The 25407-nt window shown below is 40.7% G+C and overlaps 1 protein-coding gene across 5 annotated transcripts in view; it reads right to left on the bottom strand.

The window, feature by feature from the left end:
- arap2 (ArfGAP with RhoGAP domain, ankyrin repeat and PH domain 2) overlaps positions 1-25407 on the bottom strand; it is a 420641-nt gene that overhangs the window by 52287 nt on the left and 342947 nt on the right. For all 5 annotated transcript variants that reach the window (XM_073064859.1, XM_073064858.1, XM_073064860.1 and 2 more), the window contains 3 exons: positions 24857-24985; positions 16216-16355; positions 1835-1917 (listed from right to left, as the gene is read on the bottom strand). In XM_073064859.1, the coding sequence (XP_072920960.1) occupies positions 1835-1917; positions 16216-16355; positions 24857-24985 (352 nt within the window). The remainder of the gene's footprint in view (positions 1-1834; positions 1918-16215; positions 16356-24856; positions 24986-25407) is intronic.

Raw genomic sequence — 25407 nt, 5'->3', positions numbered from 1 at the left:
AGCAAACTGGAACATTCTAGCACTTTGTAAAATTGGCCTTTTAAATTTCTAATTGGAATGCTATGACTTTGTGTGATAGGGGAGAGAGTGGAACCAAACAAATTTTAAGAAGGTACACTAGATTAATCACTAATTTGACAACCACTAATTATCATATTAGTCTGAGTCATCTAGATCTAAAAGCACACAGATTTTGAGGTGATTTAATTAAAATATTTTGAATGTACTTCAGATGAGCTATTTATCTAAATCACATTGGCCTTATCAGGGCCATTTATGTTCCTGCAGTAATATTTAAGGGGAGAATTTCTCCTCAATACCCTGGCTAATTCTAACTGTTCACTAATTATCACAAAGCTGCTGGAAGGGTAATAATATGCATATTCAGCTGTTAATTTTCTACACCTCAACAGTGACACCATTCCATGATCACTTCCTTGGCTGTAAGGTGCCTTGGGACAAAATATTTTTTTGATCTAATTTCCTTGGGCTGGAGACAGGTTGAGGAAAACGACAAGGTCATTGTAATACATACCAAGAGATTTTCATTTACCCTGGAGGGATGTACATCACGACCTTGTGTATAGACTATAAAATTTCTGCCAACAATTAAAAAATTCTGGAAATTTTTCTTCCTGTGTCCATAAACGTGCATGCAAGCACTAAAGTACAAAGTCTAGTCGAAGTAAAGTTTATGAACATATGCACATGTAATAATGTATGATGTTATACACTGATGCAATGAAATAACATAGAATAACGTGTGTGCACAGATGCAATGAAAAACTTAACAGCAGAATCACAGGCATTTGGCATTAAAACATAATATACACAAGAAAATCATAAGTTAATATATATTATACAAAATTCTACAAGAATAAACACAATTAGAGTAAAAATGGGAGATGGAATTCGTATCGCATGATCTAAACTCACTTGATCACCTACTGTAAATTCTCTATGTTGTTTTTCCTCTGAACTAATTTGGAATTTTTTGAGGCTTCTACAGTATGTATAAGCATAGTTTCTTGAAAAGGTTATAACAGGCAGAAAGGGTGGTGAAGGTGGCATTTGGCATGCTGGCCTTTATCAGTCACAATATTGAGTACAAGAGTTGAGAAGTTAAGATGCAATTATACATGATGACGGGGAGGACACACTTGGACTATTGTGCAGAGCTTTGGTTGCTCTACTATGGGAAAGATGTTATTACATGAGAATGAATGCAGAGAAGATTTACTGAGATTTTGCTTAGACTGGGAAGCCTAAGTTACAAGGAAAGGTTACATAGAATTGGACTTTATTCTTTGGAATGATAGAGGAGCACAGACTGAGTGAAGGAACATCGCCTTTTTCCCCAGAAAGGAGATGCTAAAACAAAGAGGGCATAGGTCTAAGGTCAGAGGTGAGGGATTTGAAACGGAGATCGGGCAGCTTCTTTACACAAGTGATTTTCTGGAATGAGGTGGGCACGACAGCAACATTTAAAAGCCATGTAGGTAAGTACATGGATAGGAAACACTTAGAGAGCTGTGGGCCGTACATGGGCAGATGGGACCAGCTCTCTGAGCAACACAGATGGCCTGGACGAGTTAGGCCAAGGGGTTTGTTTCCATGCTGTTTGACTCTGAGCGGAGTTAATTGGTCGTTGGCTAATAGAAAGAATGTGCGTCAAAATGTCCAGTTGCACTATTAGTGTACACAACAGTATCTTTATATGTTTTATATTGTGCTTTTAACCCACTTCAGCTGGAGCTGCAAAAGCAATATGCACAAATAACATGTAGTCTAACACATCTGAGCATGGCCTGCATCAGCCACAAAACATCTTTACCTGCTTGGAGGTTTCAGTTTCTTTTTTAGACCAAAGTAGAACTTCAAGGATTTCACAAGTACTTCTCTTTCCGGCTTGTTGCTCTGGAAAATTTACACATTTTGATTGATGAGAGAATTGAAAACTCTTTCTTTAGTCAATAAAATTTTACTGGATCATTTCACTGCCATTCCCAAAGGGATGGACAATCTTGATTTCTTTCAAAATTCCAATGTCTGATTGATTGTCAATGTGATATAATTGAGCCAACCTTTCTCTCAAAGCCGCTGTTTTGTTGCTTACATTACAAAAATATCATGAAAACAAATGTCCTTTCTGTATACTTGTTTAACGTAGAGTAACATCATCTGTAATAATCTGTTGTTTAGTGAAGTTATTGAACCAAAGTTTATTGCAAAACCAGTTTGATTGTATGAATTTTATTTTTATCCAAGTATGAAATTAGATCCTTAAAAGCCTCAAATAATAAAAAAAAACAAGTACTAGAAACTCTCAGCAGATCAGGAGGCATCATTGTAAAGTGAAATCAGAGTTCCAGAGTGAAGACCCTTTATCAGAAATGAGAAAGAACTTCCAGATTGCTATTGTGCAGTTTTGGTTTTAAATTTCCATGGAAGCCATCATCACAACTGAGGTAAGGTCGTCAGTAATTGCTTGATAGTAATCCAAATGTGAGCTTAAGTTCAAACCAAAGGTGCCTTAATATTGCAATAATACAACTACCAGTTTTGTATGTACTCATGCTGTATTCAGGGAAAGTGAAAAGTTAGCTTTGTGCACTGATGGCTTTTCTCATTTTGCCTTCAGCAAGATGTTTTAAATTATGGAAATTACACAAAGTGTGGTATTGGATTCAAGTGTATATTGATCATATTAATCTTGACCTGCAATGTTTCCTCTTCAGAATTTGTGAAGTGCATCACCAAAGTAACATGCAGATATGCTGCTGCTCCCAGCCACGTTCCACATGTAAATCGGAGCATTCATTGACTTTGGCAGGGACCTTTGCACGAATACAAGCCTAGAAGACTAGTTCTGCAAACCTAGCAGAAGCAGATCGATCACCCGACTGATTTAAAAAATGCACAGGAAAAATAACAAACAAAAAAAAAGTGGCACAGTTGGAAATTGGTTCATCTTTGTCACACATACGGAAGTATAATATAGAACTCTACCTTGCATGTCATCCATACAGATCAATTCACCACCTCAGTACACTGGGGTAATACAAGGGAAAATCAATAACAAAATGTAGATACAGAAGAAATGCAATGCAGGCAGACTGTAATGTGAGGACAAGAGTTAATTTTATAGCACAAGATGCCCATTCAATAGCTTTATGATAGTGGGATGAAGCTGCACTTCAGCCTGCTGGTACATTCTTTAGGCTTTTGTATCTTCGGTCTGATGCATGGCTGGAGATGAGATGTTCCTCACCCTCACATCAGGCAGCAGATACAAAATGTTCAGAGCTCCAGAGGAGGTTCATGAGAATGATTCTGGGAATGAAAAGATTAACATATGATGAGACTTTGATGGATCTGGGTCTGTACTCACTGGAATTTAGAAGTTTAAGGAGGGATCTCATTGAAACTTTTTGAATGTTTAGGGTTAGGGTTAGGCGCTGAAACCCATCAAATATTGAAAGGCCTATAAAGAGTGGATGTAGAGCAGATGTTTCCTATAGTGGCCAGTCCAGAACCAGGCAACACGACCATTTAGAACAGAGATGAGGAGGAATTTCTTTAGGGTGATGAATCTGTGGAATTCAGTTCCAAAGGTGTCTGTGGAGGCCAAGTCGTTGAGTATATTTATAGTGGAGATTGATAGGTACTTGATTATTTTGGGGGTCAAATGTTACAGAGACAAGGCAGGAGAATGGTAAACACAAAGTACACTGCAGATGCTGTGGTCAAATCAACACGTACAATACACTGGAGGAACTCAGCAGGTTGGGCAGCATCCATGGAAATGAGCAGTCAATGTTTCGGGCCGAGACCCTTCGTCAGGACTGAAGAAGGAGGGGGCAGGGGCCCTATAAAGAAGGTGGGGGAGGGTGGGAAGGAGAAGGCTGGTGGGTGCCAGATGAAAAACCAATCAGAGGAAAGATCAAGGGGTGGGGGAGGAGAAGCAGGAAAGGTGAAGAAGGAATGTAAGGGAAAAGCACTATGGGTAGTAGAAGAAGGCAGAAACATGAGAGAGATGATAGGCAGCTGGATGAGGAGGGAGAATGAAAGTGGGATGGGGGAAGGGAGAGGGAGGGAATTACTGGAAGTTGGAGAATTCGATGTTCATACCAAGGGGCTGGAGACTACCCAGACAGTATATGAGGTGTTGCTCCTCCAACCTGAGTTTGGCCTCATCATGGCAGCAGAGGAGGCCATGTATGGACATATACAAATGGGAATATGAAGCAGAGTTGAAATGGGTGGCAACCAGGAGATCCTGTCTATTGTTGCAGATGGAGTGGAGGTGCTCGACTAAGTGGTCCCCCAATCTGCGTCGGGTCTTGACGATGCAGAGGAGGCTGCACCAGGAGCACACAATGCAATAGATGACCCCAACAGACTCACAAGTGAAGTGTTGCCTCACCTTGAAGGACTGTTTGGGGCCCTGAATGGTGGTAAGAGAGGAGGTGTAGGGACAGGTGTAGCATTTACGCTTGTAGGGATAAGTACCAGGTGGGAGACCTGTGGGGAGAATGGTGTTGAGAGGGCTAACAGATCAGTCATGATGGAATGACGAAGAGGACTCAAAGGGCTGAATGGCCCAATTCTGCTCCCAACATCTAGGGTGGAAGGAGCTTTTCTGAGGCAGTAAGAAGTGCACAGAGGGGAGGCTGGTTTCTGTGATGTGATGCACTGTATTCACAACTGCAGTTTCTTTTGGTAACACAGTTGCCATACCAAGCCGTGATGCATTAGGGGACGAAGACTTTATGATCCATTGATAAAAATTGTGTCAAGGAACATGCAACATTTCCTCAGTCTCCTGAGGAGGTTGATGTGCTGGTGCACTTTCTTGGCCATCATATCAACAAGGTTGGACCAGGGTAAGTTATTGGCAATGCTGATACCTAGGGATGAAAAGCACTCAACTGTCATGACCTCAGCACCACTGATGTTCAGAGGCTCAAATATCCACCACCATGAAGTATTTTGAGAGACACACATCAACTTCACAAGCAATCTCAACCTATTGCAAAAACGTAAGCCTCTGCAACCTCTTTTTCCTGAAATGAATGATCAGCTATTTTGTTTTGCTGAGAATGACACCATGATACTAGGCTCCCTGTCATATTCCTGTACTCCAACTCATTGTTATTTGAGATTTGGCCCACTACATCTGCAAATTTGTACTTGTAGTTAGAGCAGAATCGGGCTATGTGAGTGTACAGGAAATAGATTGGGGGCTGTGAAAGCAGCCTTATTGGCACTTGTGTTGAGGATATTGTGATTATTGGTCAGTACAGACTATTGGTATGGAAATCAAGCATCCAGTTGCAATGGGAGGTTTGAGTCCTTTGTAGGACTTTGAAGACGATTTTGCTTGGATTATGGTATTAAAGGTGGAGCTGTAGCCCGATGTAGTTGTTTTTGTTATCCAGATGCTTCGGTGATGAGTGGAGGATCAATGAAATGAAATCTGTTGGGAACATTTCTCTTCAGAATTGCAATAGGTTGAGATTGCTTGTGAAGTTGATGTGTGTCTCTCAAAATACTTCATGGTAGTGGATATTTGAGCCTCTGGACAATAGTCACTGAAGCACATCATCTTATTATCCTTCGGTACCAGGATGTTAGTTCTAGACAATGTTTCTATCAGTTGTGGAAACAAATATACCTTTCAAACTTTGAATAAATTAATGGTCAATAAAGCTACTACAGTCAGAGATCAGGGGATGGGTAAGGTTGAATGCCACTTTATTAGGTACACTTATACAACTGCTTGTTGATGCTTATATCTAATCAGCCAATCATTTGGTGCAAATCAATGCATAAAAAATATACAGACATGGTCAAGAGGTACAGTTGTTGCTCAAAGCAAACATCAGATTGGTGAAGAAATGTGACCAAAGTGACTTTGAATGTGGAATGATTGGTGTGTCAGATGAGGTTGTTTGAGTATCTCAGAACATGAACATACACTCAGTGGCCACTCTGTTTGGTGCAGGATGAACACCCACACCTCCTCCTTCACCACCATTCAGAGCCCCAAGGTGAGGCGACACTTCACCCGTGGGTCTGTTGTGGTCATCTATTGTGTCCGGTGTTCCCGGTGTGGCCTCCTGTATATCGGTGAGACCAGATGTAGACTGCTTCTGTCCACGGCCTCCGCTACTGTTGAGATGAGGCCACACTCAGGTTGGAGGAACAACATCTTATATTCCGTGTGGGATATAGCCTCTAACCTGATGGCATGAACATTGATTTCTCAAACTTCTGGTAATGACCCAACCCCTCCCCCCATCTTTCCCCATCCCCTTTTCCCTCTCTCATCTTATCTCCTTGCCTGCCCATCACCTCCTTCTGATGCTCTTCCCTGTTTTTCTTTCTTCCATGGCCTTCTGTCCTCTCCTATTAGATTCACACTTCTCCAGCCCTGTATCGCTTTCACCAATCAACTTCCCAACTCTTTACTTCACCCCTCCCAGTCCATTTCCCTCTCCTCCTCCCACCCTCTAACCCTGACTCCTCATACATAATTTTCTCCAGTGCTGCTGAAGGGTCTCGGCCCGAAATGTCAACTGTTTACTCTTTTCCACAGATGCTGCCTGGCCTGCTGAGTTCCTCCAGTATTTTGTCTGTGTGCTTGGATTTCCAGCATCAGCAGATTTTCTCTCGTTTGTAACAAAGTGGCCATTGAGTTTAGATAAGAAGTGATCATGTATCTTTAGAAATGTTGAAAGGAGCACGGCAATAACGTTCACAAATAGGAAATCATTTTTTGCATTGGCTGAATTTCAGTTAGGACTAAACATTAAATACTGTGAGCAGACATTTTCAGCATTGTTAAGTGGAACTCAAATCGTAAAATTTTGTACTAGTCTAAATTTTCAATGCCCAAAATTAGTCAGACAAATAGCATTCTGGGCCTTAAATGAGGGTGAAATAAACACAAAGGCATATAATAATGCTGAGTTTGTGCATAGGGAAAGTCAAAGTTGGAAGGTTTACTTGCACATCCAAGTATCTCATTGGAGAAAGGGTGTAATGAATGTAGCCAGATGGAATGACAATTATGAGAATTGCTAAGGAAATAAATGAAGCTTTTTGAAAGAGTTCAATGTGGTGATTAAAAGTGAAAAACTTTGTGAGTACCAATAGCAGAAGATTGTTTCATTGGCTAGCAACTGCATACAAGAAAATGTATTATTAACATTATTAACATGAAAACTGTTGAATTATCATATTCAGGGAAATGATTACTAAATGGTTGAGTTTACTGGTGTGGTGATCTTGTCATGAGAGTAAGGATTCATAAGAACATAGGTGGAAGAATGTTACTAGAATATTGTAAAAATGTTAAGGATTCATTAATAAAGCTTCAGGAAAGGAAGGCTGCTGCCTTTTCACAAACCTTACCAATCTGGGACTTGAGTCCTATGCCGCATTAAAAGATCCTTGGTGGTTCAACAAATCAGCCCACAATGAGCACTATAAATACTAATCTCATCAGCAATGCCCACATCCCACAAATAGGTTGAAATAAAATTAAGATGTGATGATGCATAAAATAATTTACTTTGTGTCTTGACCTACTTATTTCAAATGGGTGATTCACCAGCTATTGGACATATGGAATTACTGTACTACCTCCAATATTTCCTTAGAATACTGTGCAACATCTGAATGACTTCAAACTCATTTGCTTCACTGTAATGCCTTTATTCTTTAGAGTTATTTTGGCAGGTCAATAGACAATAGACAATAGGTGCAGAAGTAGACCATTCGGCCCTTCGAGCCTGCACCGCCATTTTGAGATCATGGCTGATCATCTACTATCAATACCCGGTTCCTGCCTTGTCCTCATATCCCTTGATTCCCCTATCCATAAGATACCTATCTAGCTCTTTCTTGAAAGCATCCAGAGAATTGGCCTCCACTGCCTTCCGAGGCAGTGCATTCCAGACCCCCACAATTCTCTGGGAGAAGTTTTTCCTTAACTCTGTCCTAAATGACCTACCCCTTATTCTCAAACCATGACCTCTGGTACAGATGCTGGTCTCCCAGCATCTGGAACATATTTCCTGCCTCTATCTTGTCCAATCCCTTAATAATCTTATATGTTGTAATCAGATCCCCTGTCAATCTCCTTAATTCCAGCGTGTACAAGCCCAGTCTCTCTAACCTCTCTGCGTAAGACAGTCCAGACATCCCAGGAATTAACCTTGTGAATCTACGCTGCACTTCCTCTATAGCCAGGATGTCCTTCCTTAACCCTGGAGACCAAAACTGTACACAATACTCCAGGTGTGGTCTCACCAGGACCCTGTACAAATGCAAGAGGATTTCCTTGCTCTTGTACTCAATTCCCTTTGTAATAAAGGCCAACATTCCATTAGCCTTCTTTACTGCCTGCTGCACTTGCTCATTCACCTTCAGTGACTGATGAACAAGGACTCCTAGATCTCTTTGTATTTCTCCCTTACCTAACTTTACACCGTTCAGATAATAATCTGCCTTCCTGTTCTTACTCCCAAAGTGGATAACCTCACACTTATTCACATTAAACGTCATCTGCCAAGTATCTGCCCACTCACCCAGCCTATCCAAGTCACCCTGAATTCTCCTAAAATCCTCATCACATGTCACACTGCCACCCAGCTTAGTATCATCAGCAAACTTGCTGATGTTATTCTCAACAACATGTTGAGAATAAGGTCTTTGTTGAGAATATTTTGAGACTATATATTCTCAATAAGGTTTTTGTCATTACACAAAGCTTTCATAATCATAATACTTCAAGTTACAACTGCGTGGAGCATGGTATAACTTAGGTATATTGGCATAGGTTACAATAAACCCTTGCTATGCCATACTTCCAGAACACTGGGTTGGTCACCTTGCTTTTGTATAAGGGTCAAAGATCCACACAAAAAACTGTTATATTCACATTGTTTATACAGAAAGGTTATTTGTATATTTAGTTGACATGCCAACATGTAAAATGTGACTTTTACAGATATTGCTCACATTACCCATTTGAAGGAACGCTCCATGAAATTGAGAGAAGACTTTTTTGAAACTGAGCGAATAATGATTGGTGAAAAGTGCTTACTGGTATTATACAAGGCGCCTGGGGATAAACTTTAATGAATCCCTTGTCATCAGTTTGGAGGAAAACTGGATTGTTAAGCAAGATAACTTAATCGCATTTGCAAGTTTCTATGCAAAAAAAAAGGTAATTTCATCACCTTTTAAATTCTGTCACCTTAAGACAGAATCGTGTTCTTCCACTCTTTTAAGCACAGTAGTTCATTTTCAGTAGAGAATCATTTATAAATAAAACCACGGGCTTTGAAAATTCCACAAAGTTCACAAAACTCCTATTGAATCTCTGTAGATTCGATGCTCTGACATCAGGAGGACCATAAGACAGATAAGCCATTTGACCCAGTGAGGCTGCTCTGCCATTCTATCATTTCTGATTTATTATTCCTCTCTACCCAATTCTCCTGCCTCTTCCCCGTCACTTTTGATGCACTTACTAATTGAGAAGCTTGAACACAGTCTACATGGAATGCATGCCTGAGTGCCATGGCTCAAATTTTGTGGTCACACACTTGATTTAGGATGTCTGATTCAATGTTACTTAAAAGAGATGTGCCAGACTCAATCTGTGAATTCCAGCACTGGGAACCTATCCCATTTTGGACTGTCAGGTTACAAGCAAACCTATTGATATGACTTCCCCTTGGAAAGTACCACTAATCATTGATCCGCACCCCACCCACTGGTCTGCCACATAATCTCCCTTACTTCAACCCTTAGCCACGCTCTTGTTGAATGTTTAACTCATTTCTTGGCTCAAACTCTCTGCCAACCCTTCAAACTGACCTTCATCCCATTTAATAATACCTGGAAGAACATTACATATGATCAGTAGTGCAAAACTAAGTTTATCACAAATCCAGAAGAGCAGAACAGTAAGTGTTGCTAAAGGAAATAAAAAAGTCACAGTGTATGGGATGATCCTTCAAAGGAGTTTGCAATGCTACTGTTACCAAATGTACTTACTACAGAGATTATGAACACAAACGCATGTTCACAAAAACCATGCTGATGAAACTGTGAAGGATAGTGTTCAAATCTACTTTTATCTGACTGGATGGGGAAAAGTACCAGTAACATAAAATACTAGCTCAGTTCCACAATTCTCAAGAGGAAACTATTTATGGGTGAATCCTTCTCAGTTTGATTGGAATTCATTACATGCAATACAATGCAATAAATGAAGTAAATATATTCTCTCCTTTTTTTGTGTTTCATCTTTCAAAATAAACATTGGTTTTCCTCCTACAGCTTGTAGAGTTTTGAAAACTATCCTCACAGGGTAATCTTCTGTAAACATACAGTAGCATGCAAAAGTTTGGGCACCCTTGGTCAAAATTTCTGTTACTGTGAATAGTTAAGTGAGTAGAAGATGAACTGATCTCCAAAAGACATAAAGTTAAAGATGAAACATTCTTTTCAACATTTTAAGCAAGATTAGTGTATTATTTTTGTTTTGTACAATTTTAGAGTGAAAGGAAGGAGCACCATGCAAAAGTTTGGGCACCCCAAAAGATTTGAGCTCTCAGATAACTTTTACCAAGGTCTCAGACCTTAGTTGGCTTGTTAGGGCTATGGCTTATTCACAGTCATTGTTAGGAAAGGCCAGGTGATTTATTTCAAAGCTTTATAAATACTCTGACTCCTCAAACCTTGTCCCAACAATCAGCAGCCATGGGCTCCTCTAAGCAACTGCCTAGCACTCTGAAAATTAAAATAAATGATGCCCACAAAGCAGGATAGCAAAGTGTTTTCAGGGAGCTGTTTCCTCAGTTCACAATGTAATTAAGAAATGGTAGTTAACAGGAACGGTGGAGGTCAAGTTGAGGTCTGGAAGACCAAGAAAACTTTTTGAGAGAACTGCTCATAGGATTGCTAGAAAGGCAAATCAAAACCCCTGTTTGACTGCAAAAGACCTTCAGGAAGATTTAGCAGACTCCAAAGTGATGGTGCACTATTCTACTGTGCAGTGACACCTGCACAAATATGACCTTCATGGAAGAGTCATCAGAAGAAAACCTTTCCTGCATCCTCACCACAAAATTCAGCAGAAGTTTGCAAAGGAACATCTAAACAAGCCTGATGCATTTTGGAAACAAGTCCTGTGGACTGATTAAGTTAAAATAGAACTTTTTGGCCGCAATGAGCAAAGGTATGTTTGGAGAAAAAAGGGTGCAGAACTTCATGAAAAGAACACCTCCCCAACTGTTAAGCATAGGGTTGGATCGATCGTGCTTTGGGCTTGTGTTGCAGTCAGTGGCACAGGGAACATTTCACTGGTAGAGGAAATAATGAATTCAAATACCAGCAAATTCTGGAAGCAAACATCACACCATCCGTAAAAATGCTGAAGATGAAACAGGATGGCTTCTACAACAGGATAATGAACCTAAACACACCTCAAAGTCCACAATGGACTACCTCAAGAGGTGCAAGCTGAAGGTTCTGCCACGGCCCTCACAGTCCCCCGACCTAAACATCAGTGAAAATCTGTGGATAGATCTCAAAAAAGCAGTCCAAGACGGCCCAAGAATCTCACAGAACTAGAAGCAAGGAAGAATGGGCAAAAATCCCCCAAACAAGAATTGAAAGACTCTTAGCTGGCTACAGAAAGTGTTTACAAGCTGTGATACTTGCCAAGGGGGTGTTACTAAGTACTGACCATGCACAGTGCCCAAACTTTTGCTTCAGGCTCTTTTCCTTTTTTGTTATTTTGAAACTGTAAAAGATGGAAATAAAAAAGTAATCTTGCTTAAAATACTAAAGGAATGTGTCATCTTTAACTTCATGCCTTTTGGAAATCAGGTTATCTTTTACTCGCTTAGCTATTCACAGTAACAGAGCTTTTGACCGGGGTGCCCAAACTTTTGCATGGCACTGTAATCCTCTAAATGTTTTCGTAATCCTGACATACAGCTTTGTTTGGAGAATGCTTTTAAAAGTTTTCAAAGGGATAAGAGTTTAGTTTGGAATATGAGGTTTCTTTGCCAAACATAATCAGTGATGATGGGAGTCTATGATAAATTAACAATTTATATTACATTTATTCTTATAAAGGGTCAAATTTGTGGTTAGGAATGCAGTATTCCCACTTCTATCCCTGCAAGAGCAATCATCCGAAAACATTTCTGCATCATCTGCTCAGAAACATGGCATGTTTTGTTTGGTTAATTAAATTCAGGCTTAATATTAACATGTATTAATAGAGTTATTTCAAATGACATCTTCAAAAATCAAACAGCTGTGCCCTATCACTGACCTATGGAACTTTCTCATCAATCCCATCACACTAACCCTAAGAGAAATTTCAGTCTTCAGGGCAATTTAAAGCTAGTAACAAGGTAAGGACTGAAATGGGGCAAAGTCTGCAGACGTCACCATACAGCTGGATGGCACATACTATAAGCTCAGACTTGAAGACTGTCTTAAAGAAAGAGTAAGACTCTTAGCTCAGTCTTGGCGACTATCCTGAAGAAGGGTAATATGAGGGAACACATACCAGTCCTCATAGAGGGATCAGAAGTAGAAAGGGCGAGCAATTTCAAATTTCCATGTGTCAACATCTCTAAGGATCTATCCTGGGCTCAACATATCGATGTAATTACAAAGAAGGCACAACAGCAGCTGTATTTCATTATGAGTTTGAGAAGATTTGGTATGTCAAAGGTATTCACAAATTTCTACAGATGTACTGCAGAGAACATTCTAACTGCTGCATCACTATCCGGTATGGTGGGTAAGAGCTACTGCACAGGATTGAAAGAAGCTGCAGAAAGTTGTGAACTTAGTCAGCTCTACCACGGATTCTAGCCTCCGTAGCATCCAGGACATCTTCAAGGAATAATGCCTCAAAAAGGCAGCATCCATCGTTAAGGACCCCCATCACCCAGGATATACCCTTTCTCTCATTGTTACCATCAGGAAGGAGGTAAAGGAACAACACACACAAAATGCTGGAGGAACTCAGCAGGCCAGGCACCATCCATGTAAAAAAGTACCGTCAACATTTCAAGTCAAAACCCAGGAGCCTGAAGGTACACGCTCAGGAACAGCTTTTTCCCTTCTGCCATCAGATTTCTGAATGGACATTGAACCCATGACTACTACCTCACTATTTTCTTCAGCACTATTTATTTAATTTAACTATTTTATATATATTTGTGTGTGTGTGTGTGTGTGTGTGCGTATATATACTTATTACTCTATATGTAATTCACAGTTTTTATTATTATATATTACAATGTACTGTTGCCACAAAAACAGTAAACTTCACAACCTATGCCAGTGATTAAATCAGATTCTGATTCTCATCTATAAACGTTATCAAGTGGGTTCTGACTGTTCGAAACTCTCCAATAAGCTTTACAGCCTTTGTCCTTATAAAACTAAAGCCCTCGGTTCCTAGTCAGCACTTTGTGTTTATGGATAGCAACAGAATAACAATACATAGCCAACATTCAAGACAAAACTCCTTTCTCCCTCCTAGATCACATAACTCATGAGCTGATGTCATTTCATGTTCTGCATGGTAGGCTGCCTAAGACACCAGGGATCTGGGGCATGTTTGCAAACCAGATGCAAAACTGGCTGGGTAATAGGAGGCAAAGGGTAGTGGGGGGGGGGGGGTATTTTTCTGATTAGAAATCTGTAACAAATTGAGTACTACAGGAATTGATAGTGGGGCTTTTGACTTAAAGACAAAACGTGAACGGTATGATCAGTAAGTTGGCAGATGGCAGAAATATTAGTGGGGTCATAAAAAGAGGGAAAAAAAAGTTGCTTAAGGACACAGAGAGACATTTACCAGCTGGAAAATCAGGCAGAGCAGTGACAGATTGATTTTAATTCAGACAAGTGTGAAGAAATGCACTTTGAGACATCAGATTCTGGTAAGGTATACAGAATAAATGGTAAGGAATAAATCATACAGAGACACCTTCAGACGCAAGTCTATAGCTCCTCAAGAGTGATGACATTGGTGGATAGGGCAGCAAAAGGGCAATTGTAATGCTTGCTTTCGTAGGAAGAGACACTGAGTATAAGAGCTGAGATGCTATATTGCAGCCGCACAGAGCATTGTGTACTTTTCTGGTCATTATACTACAAGCAGGTTGTGGTAGCAATAGGGTGTGTGTAGAAGAGATGCACAGGATTTGTCTGGAGCAGATAGCGGTAGTTATAGGAGAATTTGGATAGGTTACGTTTATTGTCACTGACACACAGGAGACAGAGGGGGGACCTTGGAGGTTTGTAATATTGTGAGGGGCATAAATAGGATGGAGAACCTTTTTCCCCCCAAAGCAGAGGAGAGTAGCAGAAAAGGGTCCAGGTTTAAGCTGAGAGAGGATAAACTTAAATGGAGGGTTGGTAAAGATCTGGATACTGTAGAGGCAAATACAATCACAGTATGACTGAGAAAAGAGTCAGCATTTAGTGATACAGTAGATCCCCAATAGTACCTCAACACAAGTGTCTGCCCTGGAGATGACGGAAATCACAAGGGAATGGAGGGATGTGTGTCTGTGTCTGTGTGACTTCTACATGATCATTTGGCCCGACCGAGTCCCACGTGCACTCGGGTGCCTCAGAGATATGCAGATTGCTTCAGCTGCATTCAACATGAGATGGACCACAGAACTGATTCAAGTGAAAGAACCACAATCAGTGAAGGAAGCTTTGGTGAACTACTTAATACAAAGTCTGCAGTTGAAAAGTGATGCTGGGAGATGCTGTGTGCAGGATCTCATTATGACAAAGCAGACCCTTCACTTGCTGTTTCATTCCCAGAGTTCAATGGGTTGACATAGAGTCATGTAACATGAAAACGGCTCCTCAGGATCACAGAGCATGTGCTGACCGCGGAGCATCCAGTTATGCTAATCCTACATTAAGCACTTCTTATTCTCCACATATCCCCATCATTCTCCCCAGATTCCACCACATACCTGCATGGTGGCAAATTTACAGATCATGCTGCAAATGTTTGGGATGTGGGAGAAAACTGGAGCATCTGAAGGAAGCCCACGCAATCACAGGGAGAATACACAAACTCCACATGGACGGCAGAGGTCGGGATTAAACCCATTCGCTGGCACTGTGAGGCAGCAGCTCTGCACTCCCTGGCATGGCACCATTCCTAGCCTGAGTGAATAGTGAAGGTTATAGGTTGCTCTCCAAAGTTCCACTTTCTGCTAGCTGCAGAAAAAACATGTGGTGCACAACCCAAGCCATCGTTCAGGTGTGGTAACAAATGATAACAGGCAAATCCCCGGCCACAATGTGGTAAACAGCATATGAAGGTGCTTTGGCTAATTTCCTGGTGGGCACTAATCAGCTCTAAAACGATCATTAGTTTGATCTAATAGGCAGGGAATATCTTTTATTTTGTGCATAAGATGCATGCCCTCGTAGGACTGCTAAGCATTGTTTCTTTGAGATAAAGACAATTTTAATAGATTATCTCAACATTTGATCTCAGTTATAAAAAGTTACCACAATGCTCATGAGTCTTTAAACCACTGCCAAGCCCAGCAGCTCAAGGGAACTGAAGGGGAGATGGCTAGGTACCCTGCTTGGTAGTGAAGGGTGTTTATAAAATCGTTACTAGAACTGTCATGCTCAGGGTGAGCAGACTCACCCTGCACACCAGCCTGACTCCCCACTGGAGGCATAGTGGCTGTCAGTATCTATAGGGTAAATGTATACAATATCCAAAAAAGGTATTTTGGATTAAAAAGGTTTCAGAATGGTGAAGTTTCTCCATCTTCACATCAGAGGGAAGATGACAGAAAAACATCCTCATTAGTCCAGTCCATTCTGACAAGAGGTGTTTGACCCAAAACATTACTTCTGCTTCTCAATCCACCAGGTTGCCCAACCTGTTGAGGATCTCCATTATTTTCTCTTTATATTTCACACTTATTCGATTTGCATTTGATTTTGCTTTTTGATCAACACAAAGCTGTCTGCCCAGGCACACGCAAGCTGCTCTCTCACACTATGTTGAAGTTTTCTTCATTTCACTACGGCACACAATAATTCAGATTCAGCTAATTTAAATACAATAACTTTAAAAAATTCAAATGCACAATGAAAATAAAAGCTCACCTTTGCATCTTTGTAAAGGAGTAATTTCTCATCTCGCACAACAACATAACGGTCCTGAAATTTATTTCCAGATAACAGTTTAGAGTGTTCTTCTCTCCATTTCAGAGTTCCCGTTTTCCCAGGATCTTGGATATTCTTTGCTGTAATATTAAAGTCTGAAGTGAAACACTGGAGTAGCTTTCTTTCTGAGCCCACTGCTTTGGACACTCTGCTCGGCTGGATAATGCTGCACCCAGTCTATGTTCTAGACTTGTCACCCACAGTGCTTGTCCGCACAGAAGGGAGAAAGAAATGACACTATCCACGTGAAATGTGCCTTGTGAGGTAGCTCATGCTCTAAGCAGCCACCTGTGGCTATCACTGTCTGCGGGTCCACCACTGGAACAATTCTCATCACATTAGTGCTTCACTACTTGCCTCAATGAGTCCACCAAGAGAGGGGGGATACCACTTCCAGCTCATCTTCAACTTCCACATTTGACCAAAATGCAAAGACAACATACTACGCTACAAATTGTTGATGGTCAGCGGTTTCCTGTGGAACTGCTGGAAGTCATTCAGTTCAATTGAGGATGTAGGGATTTGAATGCAAGCCTGTGTAACTTTGTATCTGCCTCAGGCAGATACAATTTAAAATAGTCTCCTGAGACTATTCAATTATAGATAGGAAAAAACAATTATCACAAACACTTTCCCTCCCTTTCTATGTACAACAAAACAAAGAAAGATTCCTGGCTAAGTTCCATTATGCTTTCTTCAAAGACACACATTCTTCTAGAGAATTTGATGATGGGAGAATGGATCGTTGTAGGTTGCAGCATGAAAAGTAATTCTATTGTAGCTTAATTCTACCGAAACACACTTCAAACAAATGCATTTATCTTTGTTGCCATAATTAGGAGGAATTTACAAACTATAATGAACTTATATATTTAATAAAACTAAAGGAATATTTAGAAGAAATCATTGAACTGCAGATGCTTTGAGAGCAAGAACTGTTACCCTAATTAGGATCTTCTTCACTACTGTATTATTTAAAGTAGAAAGTAAAATGCTGGGTATTCTTGCCAGAATTTTAGCTTCAAAGAAATTTAGTTGCTTCATAATGCACTTTAGAGAATTGTCCAGCAGAAATAACAGCCTGGAGAGCAGCCAGGGTGTGTGTTTCAATGAAGATATTGCTCTTTACCCAAAATGATGAATCAGGGAAAGTATGAGTGGAACAGGATGAAATCCACCAAACCAAACAGGTGATGACACAGAAAATATTACCACTTGCGTGGCTGACAAGTATGATGAATTACATTATCTTGTTGAAAATGTCTATTCCCTGATCCGGGACCAAATCTGTCAGGCTAGGATTCAGTGTGTGCTCATTTATCTTTGCTGGTCAAGTTCAGATAGTCTTGGCTTTTAGACTTTATTCAAAACAAGTCCAGATATTTTATCATCAATGCTGCAGCCCTTTCCTGCTCTTTATTTGTCAGTCTGCAGAAAATTCCAGCCAAATTACTGTTAGCCTGTGGGCTTAAATTGCTTCAATAGTCTGAAGTGGTTATTCTATAAACTAAATTGTAGAGTTCTCCAAAGACACAGAATCAGAGGCCTATGAAAGGGGTGGGGGGGGGGGGAGGGTTTGGAGAAGACTGTTAAGATGCCCAAAGGGTCCCCAATTGTCTATGTAGAGACACAGCATACAAAAGGAATGAGGATATATCAAATATTTCTAAATCAGTGGTTGGGACTGTGCAAACTATCTGGGAAGGAAATTAATACCATGGAGAGTGTGTTGGAAAGATTTTGTAGAATCTTCTGTAATATAGTGATATCAAGTCAGCTGGTTTGATCTCCTTACAGTAGGGAAGATTATAGGACAATTTAACAGGGTGTCTAACATCACAAAGCACTTTGAAAGAGTTACTGAATGACAGTTTTCACCAGCAAGGGGGCTGGTAAGCAGAGAACACATGGAGGCTCACTGCCTCACAGCTTCTACATCCAGGTTCAAACTGAAGCTCCTGCAGTACTGCCTGTGGGGCGTCTACAAGTTCTCTCGTGTTGACTTTCTCCGAGTGCTATTGTTCCCTTCTACGTCCTAAAATCTTGCTGGTTGGTAGGTTAACTGGCCACAGTAGGTAGGTAGGAGAACTAGTGGGAATATGTGGAGAGTAGGTTATAAGGAAAATTAGTGGAGGAATGGAACTTCCCTGTGGCAGGCAAGACTGATTAATGAAACAAAACTTCTATGTCATAAGGCAATATGGTTTACTCTCTTAAAAAAAGGTGAGGTGGCTAGAGCATTTTTAAAGAACCGTTTGCTATGATCTAGATGGCAGCAGATTGAGTAGTAACTTCCAGATGGGGACAAAATAATTAACTGAAAAACTGCTGCATATAAGGAATCAATGGTATAGTTCAACTAATGGAAACTCACAACCTTAATGAGCCAAAACACCCTATTGTGCTTTAAAGCTTTCTGGGAGAAAATAGCTTGTTCAGCTACAATATAATACCTAAACAAGTTCAAGTATCTGGCCACCAGTGGGCTTCTGGACGGGCTTGCCTCAGCGTTTATCGTGCTCCGCAGTTAGGGACTTGCTTTGGGGAACTCTATGAGTTGTGTTCTTGTGCTTTTTTACTAATTGCACAATTTAATCGGGCTGCCTCAGTGCTGAACTAACTCTGCAACTCTGCCATCGGCACAGCACATAGGTCTCACATTCAGGGACTCGGGTTAATGTTATTTGTTTGCACGATCTGTCCTATATTTTTCCACACACTAGGTGTTTGACGGTTTTGTTGTGTGGGTTCTGTGTTTCTGCAAGATGATGAACCTTAAGGTTCATTCAAGAATCAGTGTAGATACACTCTGATAATTGTTATGATCCCAGCCCCCTCCTTTGTGAGAATCGCAAGAGCTCTAGTGAAGGGGGGGGGGTCAATGACCCAAGAGAAGAGAAAGATACGTGCGGTGTCCCTCGTTTCACGGCGAGGCAAAAGCTGGTGACTGTGGTCATTGTCTCGTGGAGACACCTTTGTGAATTGGGAACTGTACTATGTGTATACCCTCAGGGCAACGTGGGTGGAGAGACGGAGAGAGATTGCATCATCCCAACCTGATTGACATCTGAGACCCCGTGAGTTCAGATAAAAGAGGGGTTGTAAAGACGGCCCCCCCAGACGCACCAGAAGACACGCTAGAAATCCTGTGACAGCATTTAATAGCGACAGCCGGTGGGGGGGGGTTCGTGTGCGTCTTTTCCTTGCCTGGGATTAGCGACCTCACCACGGAAGAACGGCTTTAGCTACAGGAGAGGCCACAAGTGAACGGCCACCCCCCAACGAGACTCCGACGGATCGAACTCATAAAGGTTGGAAAAACCCGCTGGGTAACTGTTCCATTCTATCCCTATCTCTCTCTCTCCAACAAAGTGCACCACCACGACACCCAAAAGACGGCAGCTGGTGGAACTGCAGTGACCGCAAGAGACTTTTAGATATACATCGGATAATATATACATTACCCCTAGACAACGATAGAGCTTATTTTTTATTGATTATTACTATACCTGCGCTTTAGATTGAGTATTGACGACGTATGTTATCTGAATGTTTGTATTAACCTTATTTTTGTGCCCCTTTATAAATAAAAACTTCTACAAAATAGTGCCATCAGACTTCAATGGACCTCTCTATCTTTGCTGGTAAGTGATCCAGTTACGGGATACGTAACATAATAAATGTACTTTGAACATTGAAGTCACTGCAAGATAAATTCTTGCCAGAAGAAAACAAATTTCTTCTCTAAAATACAAACAGAAATGTTGGAGAAATTAAGCAATACATAGCCTGGGTCTGCAGCAGATGTTGAGATAATTAGGGTAAATCATTATCTTGTTAATCAGTGACTCATTAGCAATAACCACTGCACATTGTGGAGGCAAAGACTCATCTGGTCACAGAGAACTCCTCCATTCTTCTGAGCAGTAGCAAGACCGTAAGATACAGGAGCAGAATTAGGCCATTCTGCTCGAGTCTTCTCCACCAGCTCATCATGGCTGATCCATTTCCCTCTCAACCACAATCACTTGCCTTCTCCCTGTAAACCCTCATGCTGACTAATCTAGAATATATCAACCTTTGCCTTAAATATACCCCATGACTTGGCTTCCTCATTTGCCTGTGGCAACGAATTCCAGATTCACCACTCTCTGGCTAAAGAAATTCCTCCCCATTTCCAATCTAAGTGGATGTCACTCTATTCTGAGGCTGTTCCCTTTGTTCCTAGACTCCCCCACCAAAGGAAACATCTTCTTGACATACACTCAATCTAGGTTTCACTGAGATCCCCCCTCATTCTTCTGAATTCCAGTGAGTACAGACCCAGAGCCATTAATCAGTCCTTGTATGTAGTTGCATGCTAACTAGAGGAGATTGAGTTTGTCAAGACTGGGCATCCCAATGAGCCATCAACAGTCTCAGTCACAACCAATAAAACAACTGAAGTGTTAACCCGAAGTCCTTCTTGCAAAATAAACCTGGATACGGCACACCGGTGATAAAAACAAGATTCCACAGATAATCAGATCATAACAGTGGGAGTACCTTCACCGGCAGGAGATCAACTATTCAAGAAACCATCTCTCTTCCAACTTCATAGGGACAAGTAGGACTGAGCAATAAATGTTTGCATCCATTTATACATTCTCTTATTAAATGCATGGTATTTTCATTTGAACAAACTGGTTTCTACAATGAATGAAGCAATACTTGCAAATAAATAAATGACAGTATTTAGTTCTGCCATTCATTGTAGGTGCTGCATGCTGAGATAATAGAATTTCTTTATTCTGACCAGCCATAAAAACTCACATTGTACCATTGTCTTTTTTCTATTGACCAATGCTTTCATTTTGATTTTTTTTGTTAACAGTACAGGTCATTTATATTATAGCTATCTATTTGTGAAAATGAAAATGACATGCATTAAAAAAGGCATATAAATGAGGTGAATTTTAATTATCAATTCTTCTGGACAACTACTTAAAAAAGAAGCACCTTCTGCCATTAAATCAAACTATATTTTGTGAATTCCAAGCAATTTTGCAAATACTCATCCAATGAATACAATTCTTCTATTACAGGACCTTTCAAATATGGAACTAGGTGAGGTTACTGAAATCCTAGCACTGTCAAACAGCTCAGAATATTACTTACAATCATTTTCCCAACTTTGCAGGAATTGTATTTACTATATATAATTGAGAACATAACATTATCCATTTTCCTTTGACAGCTGTGACTGAGGACCTGTTGAGATCCCAGTTTGCTGAAGGACATTTGTTGACAATGTTTAAGTAGACCAGTAGAATTTCTCATCAGTGCTAACTCACAGGATGTGGATGATAGGGGACCCAGTAAAGGTAAAGTCAGTAAATGCCAGGACAGCTAGTCAGACATTTGGAATGCTCACTGCCCTGCACTTTTGCAGAATAAATCTTCCTTGCCTCATTACATTGACTGAATGTAATTCAAGTCGTGGCTGCGTGTACTGTAGGTTCCGAAATGCTTCATTTGCTGAGGGGCTGCAAATGGAACAGAGTATGGTGCAGTTGTCAGCAAACATTCCCACTTTTGACATTGTGACTGTAGGAAGGTGACTGATGAAACAGTTTAAAATGGTTTGACCTAGGATACTGCTGTCAGGGAGTGATGTCTTAGTACTGAAGTATTTCACTAAGAGCTAAAACTCATATATATAAAGACAAACCCCAACTATTATTTCCCTTTATGCCCATTTTTCAGTTTTATCAAGGATCCTTGATGCCTCATCTGGTCAAATACTACCTTAAAACCATGTGTATCAGTCGCAACTCAGGTCTTTGAATCATATATTCACTATGGCTTTGACGAGATGTGGATGTGAATGTTCCTAACAAAGATGAATTAAACAGCCACTGGAGAGTGAATGTCTCTTCATAACACTGTCAATAATAACTGGCACCATTATTGACAGAACCATAGAACATTACAGCACAGTACAGGCCCTTCAGCCCTCCATGTTGTGCCGACCCATATAATCCTTAAAAAAAGTACTAAACCCACATTACCCCATAACCCTCTATTTTTCTTTCATCCATTTGCCTGTCCAAGAGGCTCTTAAATATCCCTAATGTTTTAGCCTCCACCACCATCCCTGGCAAGTCATTCCAGGCACTCACAACTCTCTGTGTAAAAAACTTACCCCTGATGTCTCCCCTAAACTTCCCTCCCTTAATTTTGTACATGTGCCCTCTGGTGTTTGCTATTGGTGCCCTGGGAAACAGGTACTGACTATCCACCCTATCTATGCCTCTCATAATCTCGTAGACCTCTATCAAGTCCCCTCTCGTTCTTCTACGCTCCAAAGAGAAAAGTCCCAGCTCTGCTAACCTTGCTTCATATGACTTGTTCTCCAAACCAGGAAACATCCTGGTAAATCTCCTCTGCACCCTCTCCATAGCTTCCACATCCTTCCTAAAATGAGATGACCAGAATTGAACACAATACTCTAAGTGCGGTCTCATTAGAGATTTGTAGAGTTGCAACATGACCTCTCTACTCTTTAACTCAATCCTCTTAATGAAGCCTAGCATCGCATAGGCCTTCTTAACTACCCTATCAACCTGTGCAGCGACCTTGAGGGATGTATGGATTTGAACCCCAAGTTCCCTTTGTTCATCCACACTCTTAAGTAACTGACCATTAATCCTGTACTCAGTCTTCTGATTTGTCCTTCCAAAATACATCACCTCACACTTATCCAGATTGAACTCCATCTGCCATTTTTCTGCCCAACTCTGCAGCCTGTCTATATCCTCTTGTAACCTTCGACAAGCTACAGCTCCATCCACAACTCCTCCAATCTTTGTGTTATCTGCAAACTTACTCACCCATCCTTCCCCCTCTACATCCAGGTCATTTATAAAAATCACAAAGAGCAGGGGTCCCAGGACAGATCCCTGCGGCACTGCACTAGTTACTGACCTCCAGGCAGAATACTTTCCTTCCACAACTACCCTCTACTTTCTTCCTTTAAGCCAATTTTTTATCAAAACAGCCAAGGTTCCACTTATCCTATGCCTCATGACTTTCTGGATGAGTCTCTCGTGAGGGACCTTGTCAAATGCCTTGCTAAAGTCCATGTAGACCACATCCACTGCCCTACCCTCATCAATTTCTTTTGTTACCTCTTCAAAAATCTCAATCAGGCTCGTGAGGCATGATCTTCCCTTCACAAAGCCATGTTGACTATCTATGAGTAGACTGTACTTCTCCAAATGCTCGTAGATCCTTACCAGTAGTTTGCAGACCACTGACATAAGACTCACGGTCTATAGTTCCCAGGTTTCTCCCTATTACCTTTTTTAAACAAGGGAACTACATTTGCCATTCTCCAGTCCTCTGGTACTTCCCCTGTAGCCAAAGAGGATTCAAAGATCATAGCTAATGCTCCAGTGATCTCTTCTCTCAATTCCCACAACAACCTGGGGTGTATCATATCTGGCCCTGGGGATTTATCAATCTTGATGTTTTTAAGAAGACCCAGCATTTCTTCTTCCGTAATCTCCACATTGTCCAGCACACAGGCCTGCTCTATTTCGACCTCACCCTGATCAAGATCCTTTTCATGTGAATACTGAAGCAAAGTATTAATTTAGGACCTCCCCAACCTCCTCTGCCTCCAGGCACATGTTGCCCTCTTTTATCCTTTTTCAGAATTGACTGAATGGTAATTAAGCATAACGAATTTGTCCTGTGTTTGTGATCATGAAATACCTGGACAAGCTTCTGCAATAGGTAAAACCTGCACGTAGCTATTTGGAAACGCTTTGGCCAGATGTGCAGATAATTCTGGAGTACAGTTCTGCTGCATTTTAGCTAGATTTTTGTCTGGTATATGGGCTTTCAATGTTCAATGTTTTCAGCTATTCTCTTTATATGAAGTGGAGTAGATCAAATCTGTTGCGGAGCCCATGCACTTTGCAGTCCAACTAAGTATCTCCCATCATAAGTTCTAGTTAGAAATTAAATCAAAGTTTATTTCCTGCTTGGTCAATAGTCCTGCCACTGAACTCAATGTCTCATTCCTCTGTCACCAAAGCAATGTGGCCTGGAGGATACACTGAGGCCATTTGCAAACACCAGTCACCACCATAACCTGACTCACCACAAACTTAAGGGACTTTGCTTCCAATCTTCTCGACACATGTTGACCCCCTCACAGAAGCACACAGGCAATTGTCAACTCTGCAAAGTTCCTGAACCCTAAGCTAAGCACCACTGTAATACACAAAGACTAAAATGCCTCCCTGAAACAATGATAATTCAGCAACCTTCATTAGAGCAGGCCTCATGGCTACAGGACGATGCGCAAAAGGAAGGCTTATCTTAGAAATATTATGCTTGCTTGACATATGCTTATATGCCCATTTGATTGGGAGATTGCTGGTAGCAGGATTCTAATATGAAGTTGGCAGATACAGACAGCTTGGTTCACTACCAGCAGTCAAGCAAAAATGAGATGCATTTTCAACTTAGTTTCCTACATGTGTGCAATGATCTGCTTTCATTAAAAACTTGTCAAAGTTGACATTTATACCCAAGTAGCTTTTGATTGCACTTGCTGCTTGAAATTGTTTTATGATCAAGTAGGCAGATTCGGGCTCTGGTAGTATGCTCCATTGAAGAACCTGTTGCAGGACATTCTCTTGGTAGTGGAGTGGTCTCTCTGTGGAGTGGAAAGTGTACAACAATGATGTTACATAGTAAACAAGAACGACTTATTAATTCCTTCCTTAACTGCTAACATCGACTAACAATGAATGAACAGTGAACTAAATTAAGAACATATTTAAATAAGAATAAAAAAGTTAACTCGTAATCTACGGTGTCAGCTATCAAATTAATGTGACCCGCCTTTAAGCAATTCTTTCAAGCATCCTTCAGGAAAATGCAAAATAACTTAACCTCTTAGAAATAAGATTGTCTTTTTTTTTTAGTTTATTTGACAAGTTACTCAAATTACTTTATCTTATTGTAAATCTTTGAGTTGATGTCATTTAGATATAGTTTCTTGGCATCAATAATTTGACAATATTTAATTAGCACCCTCTTTAATAGTTGGACAATAAGTATCCAGAACACACAACT

The sequence above is a fragment of the Hemitrygon akajei genome, chromosome 13 (genome assembly GCF_048418815.1).
Source record: "Hemitrygon akajei chromosome 13, sHemAka1.3, whole genome shotgun sequence".
Classification (NCBI taxonomy): domain Eukaryota; kingdom Metazoa; phylum Chordata; class Chondrichthyes; order Myliobatiformes; family Dasyatidae; genus Hemitrygon; species Hemitrygon akajei.
The sequence above is the reverse complement of the archived record's forward strand: the minus strand, read 5'-3'. Positions and strand labels throughout refer to the sequence as shown.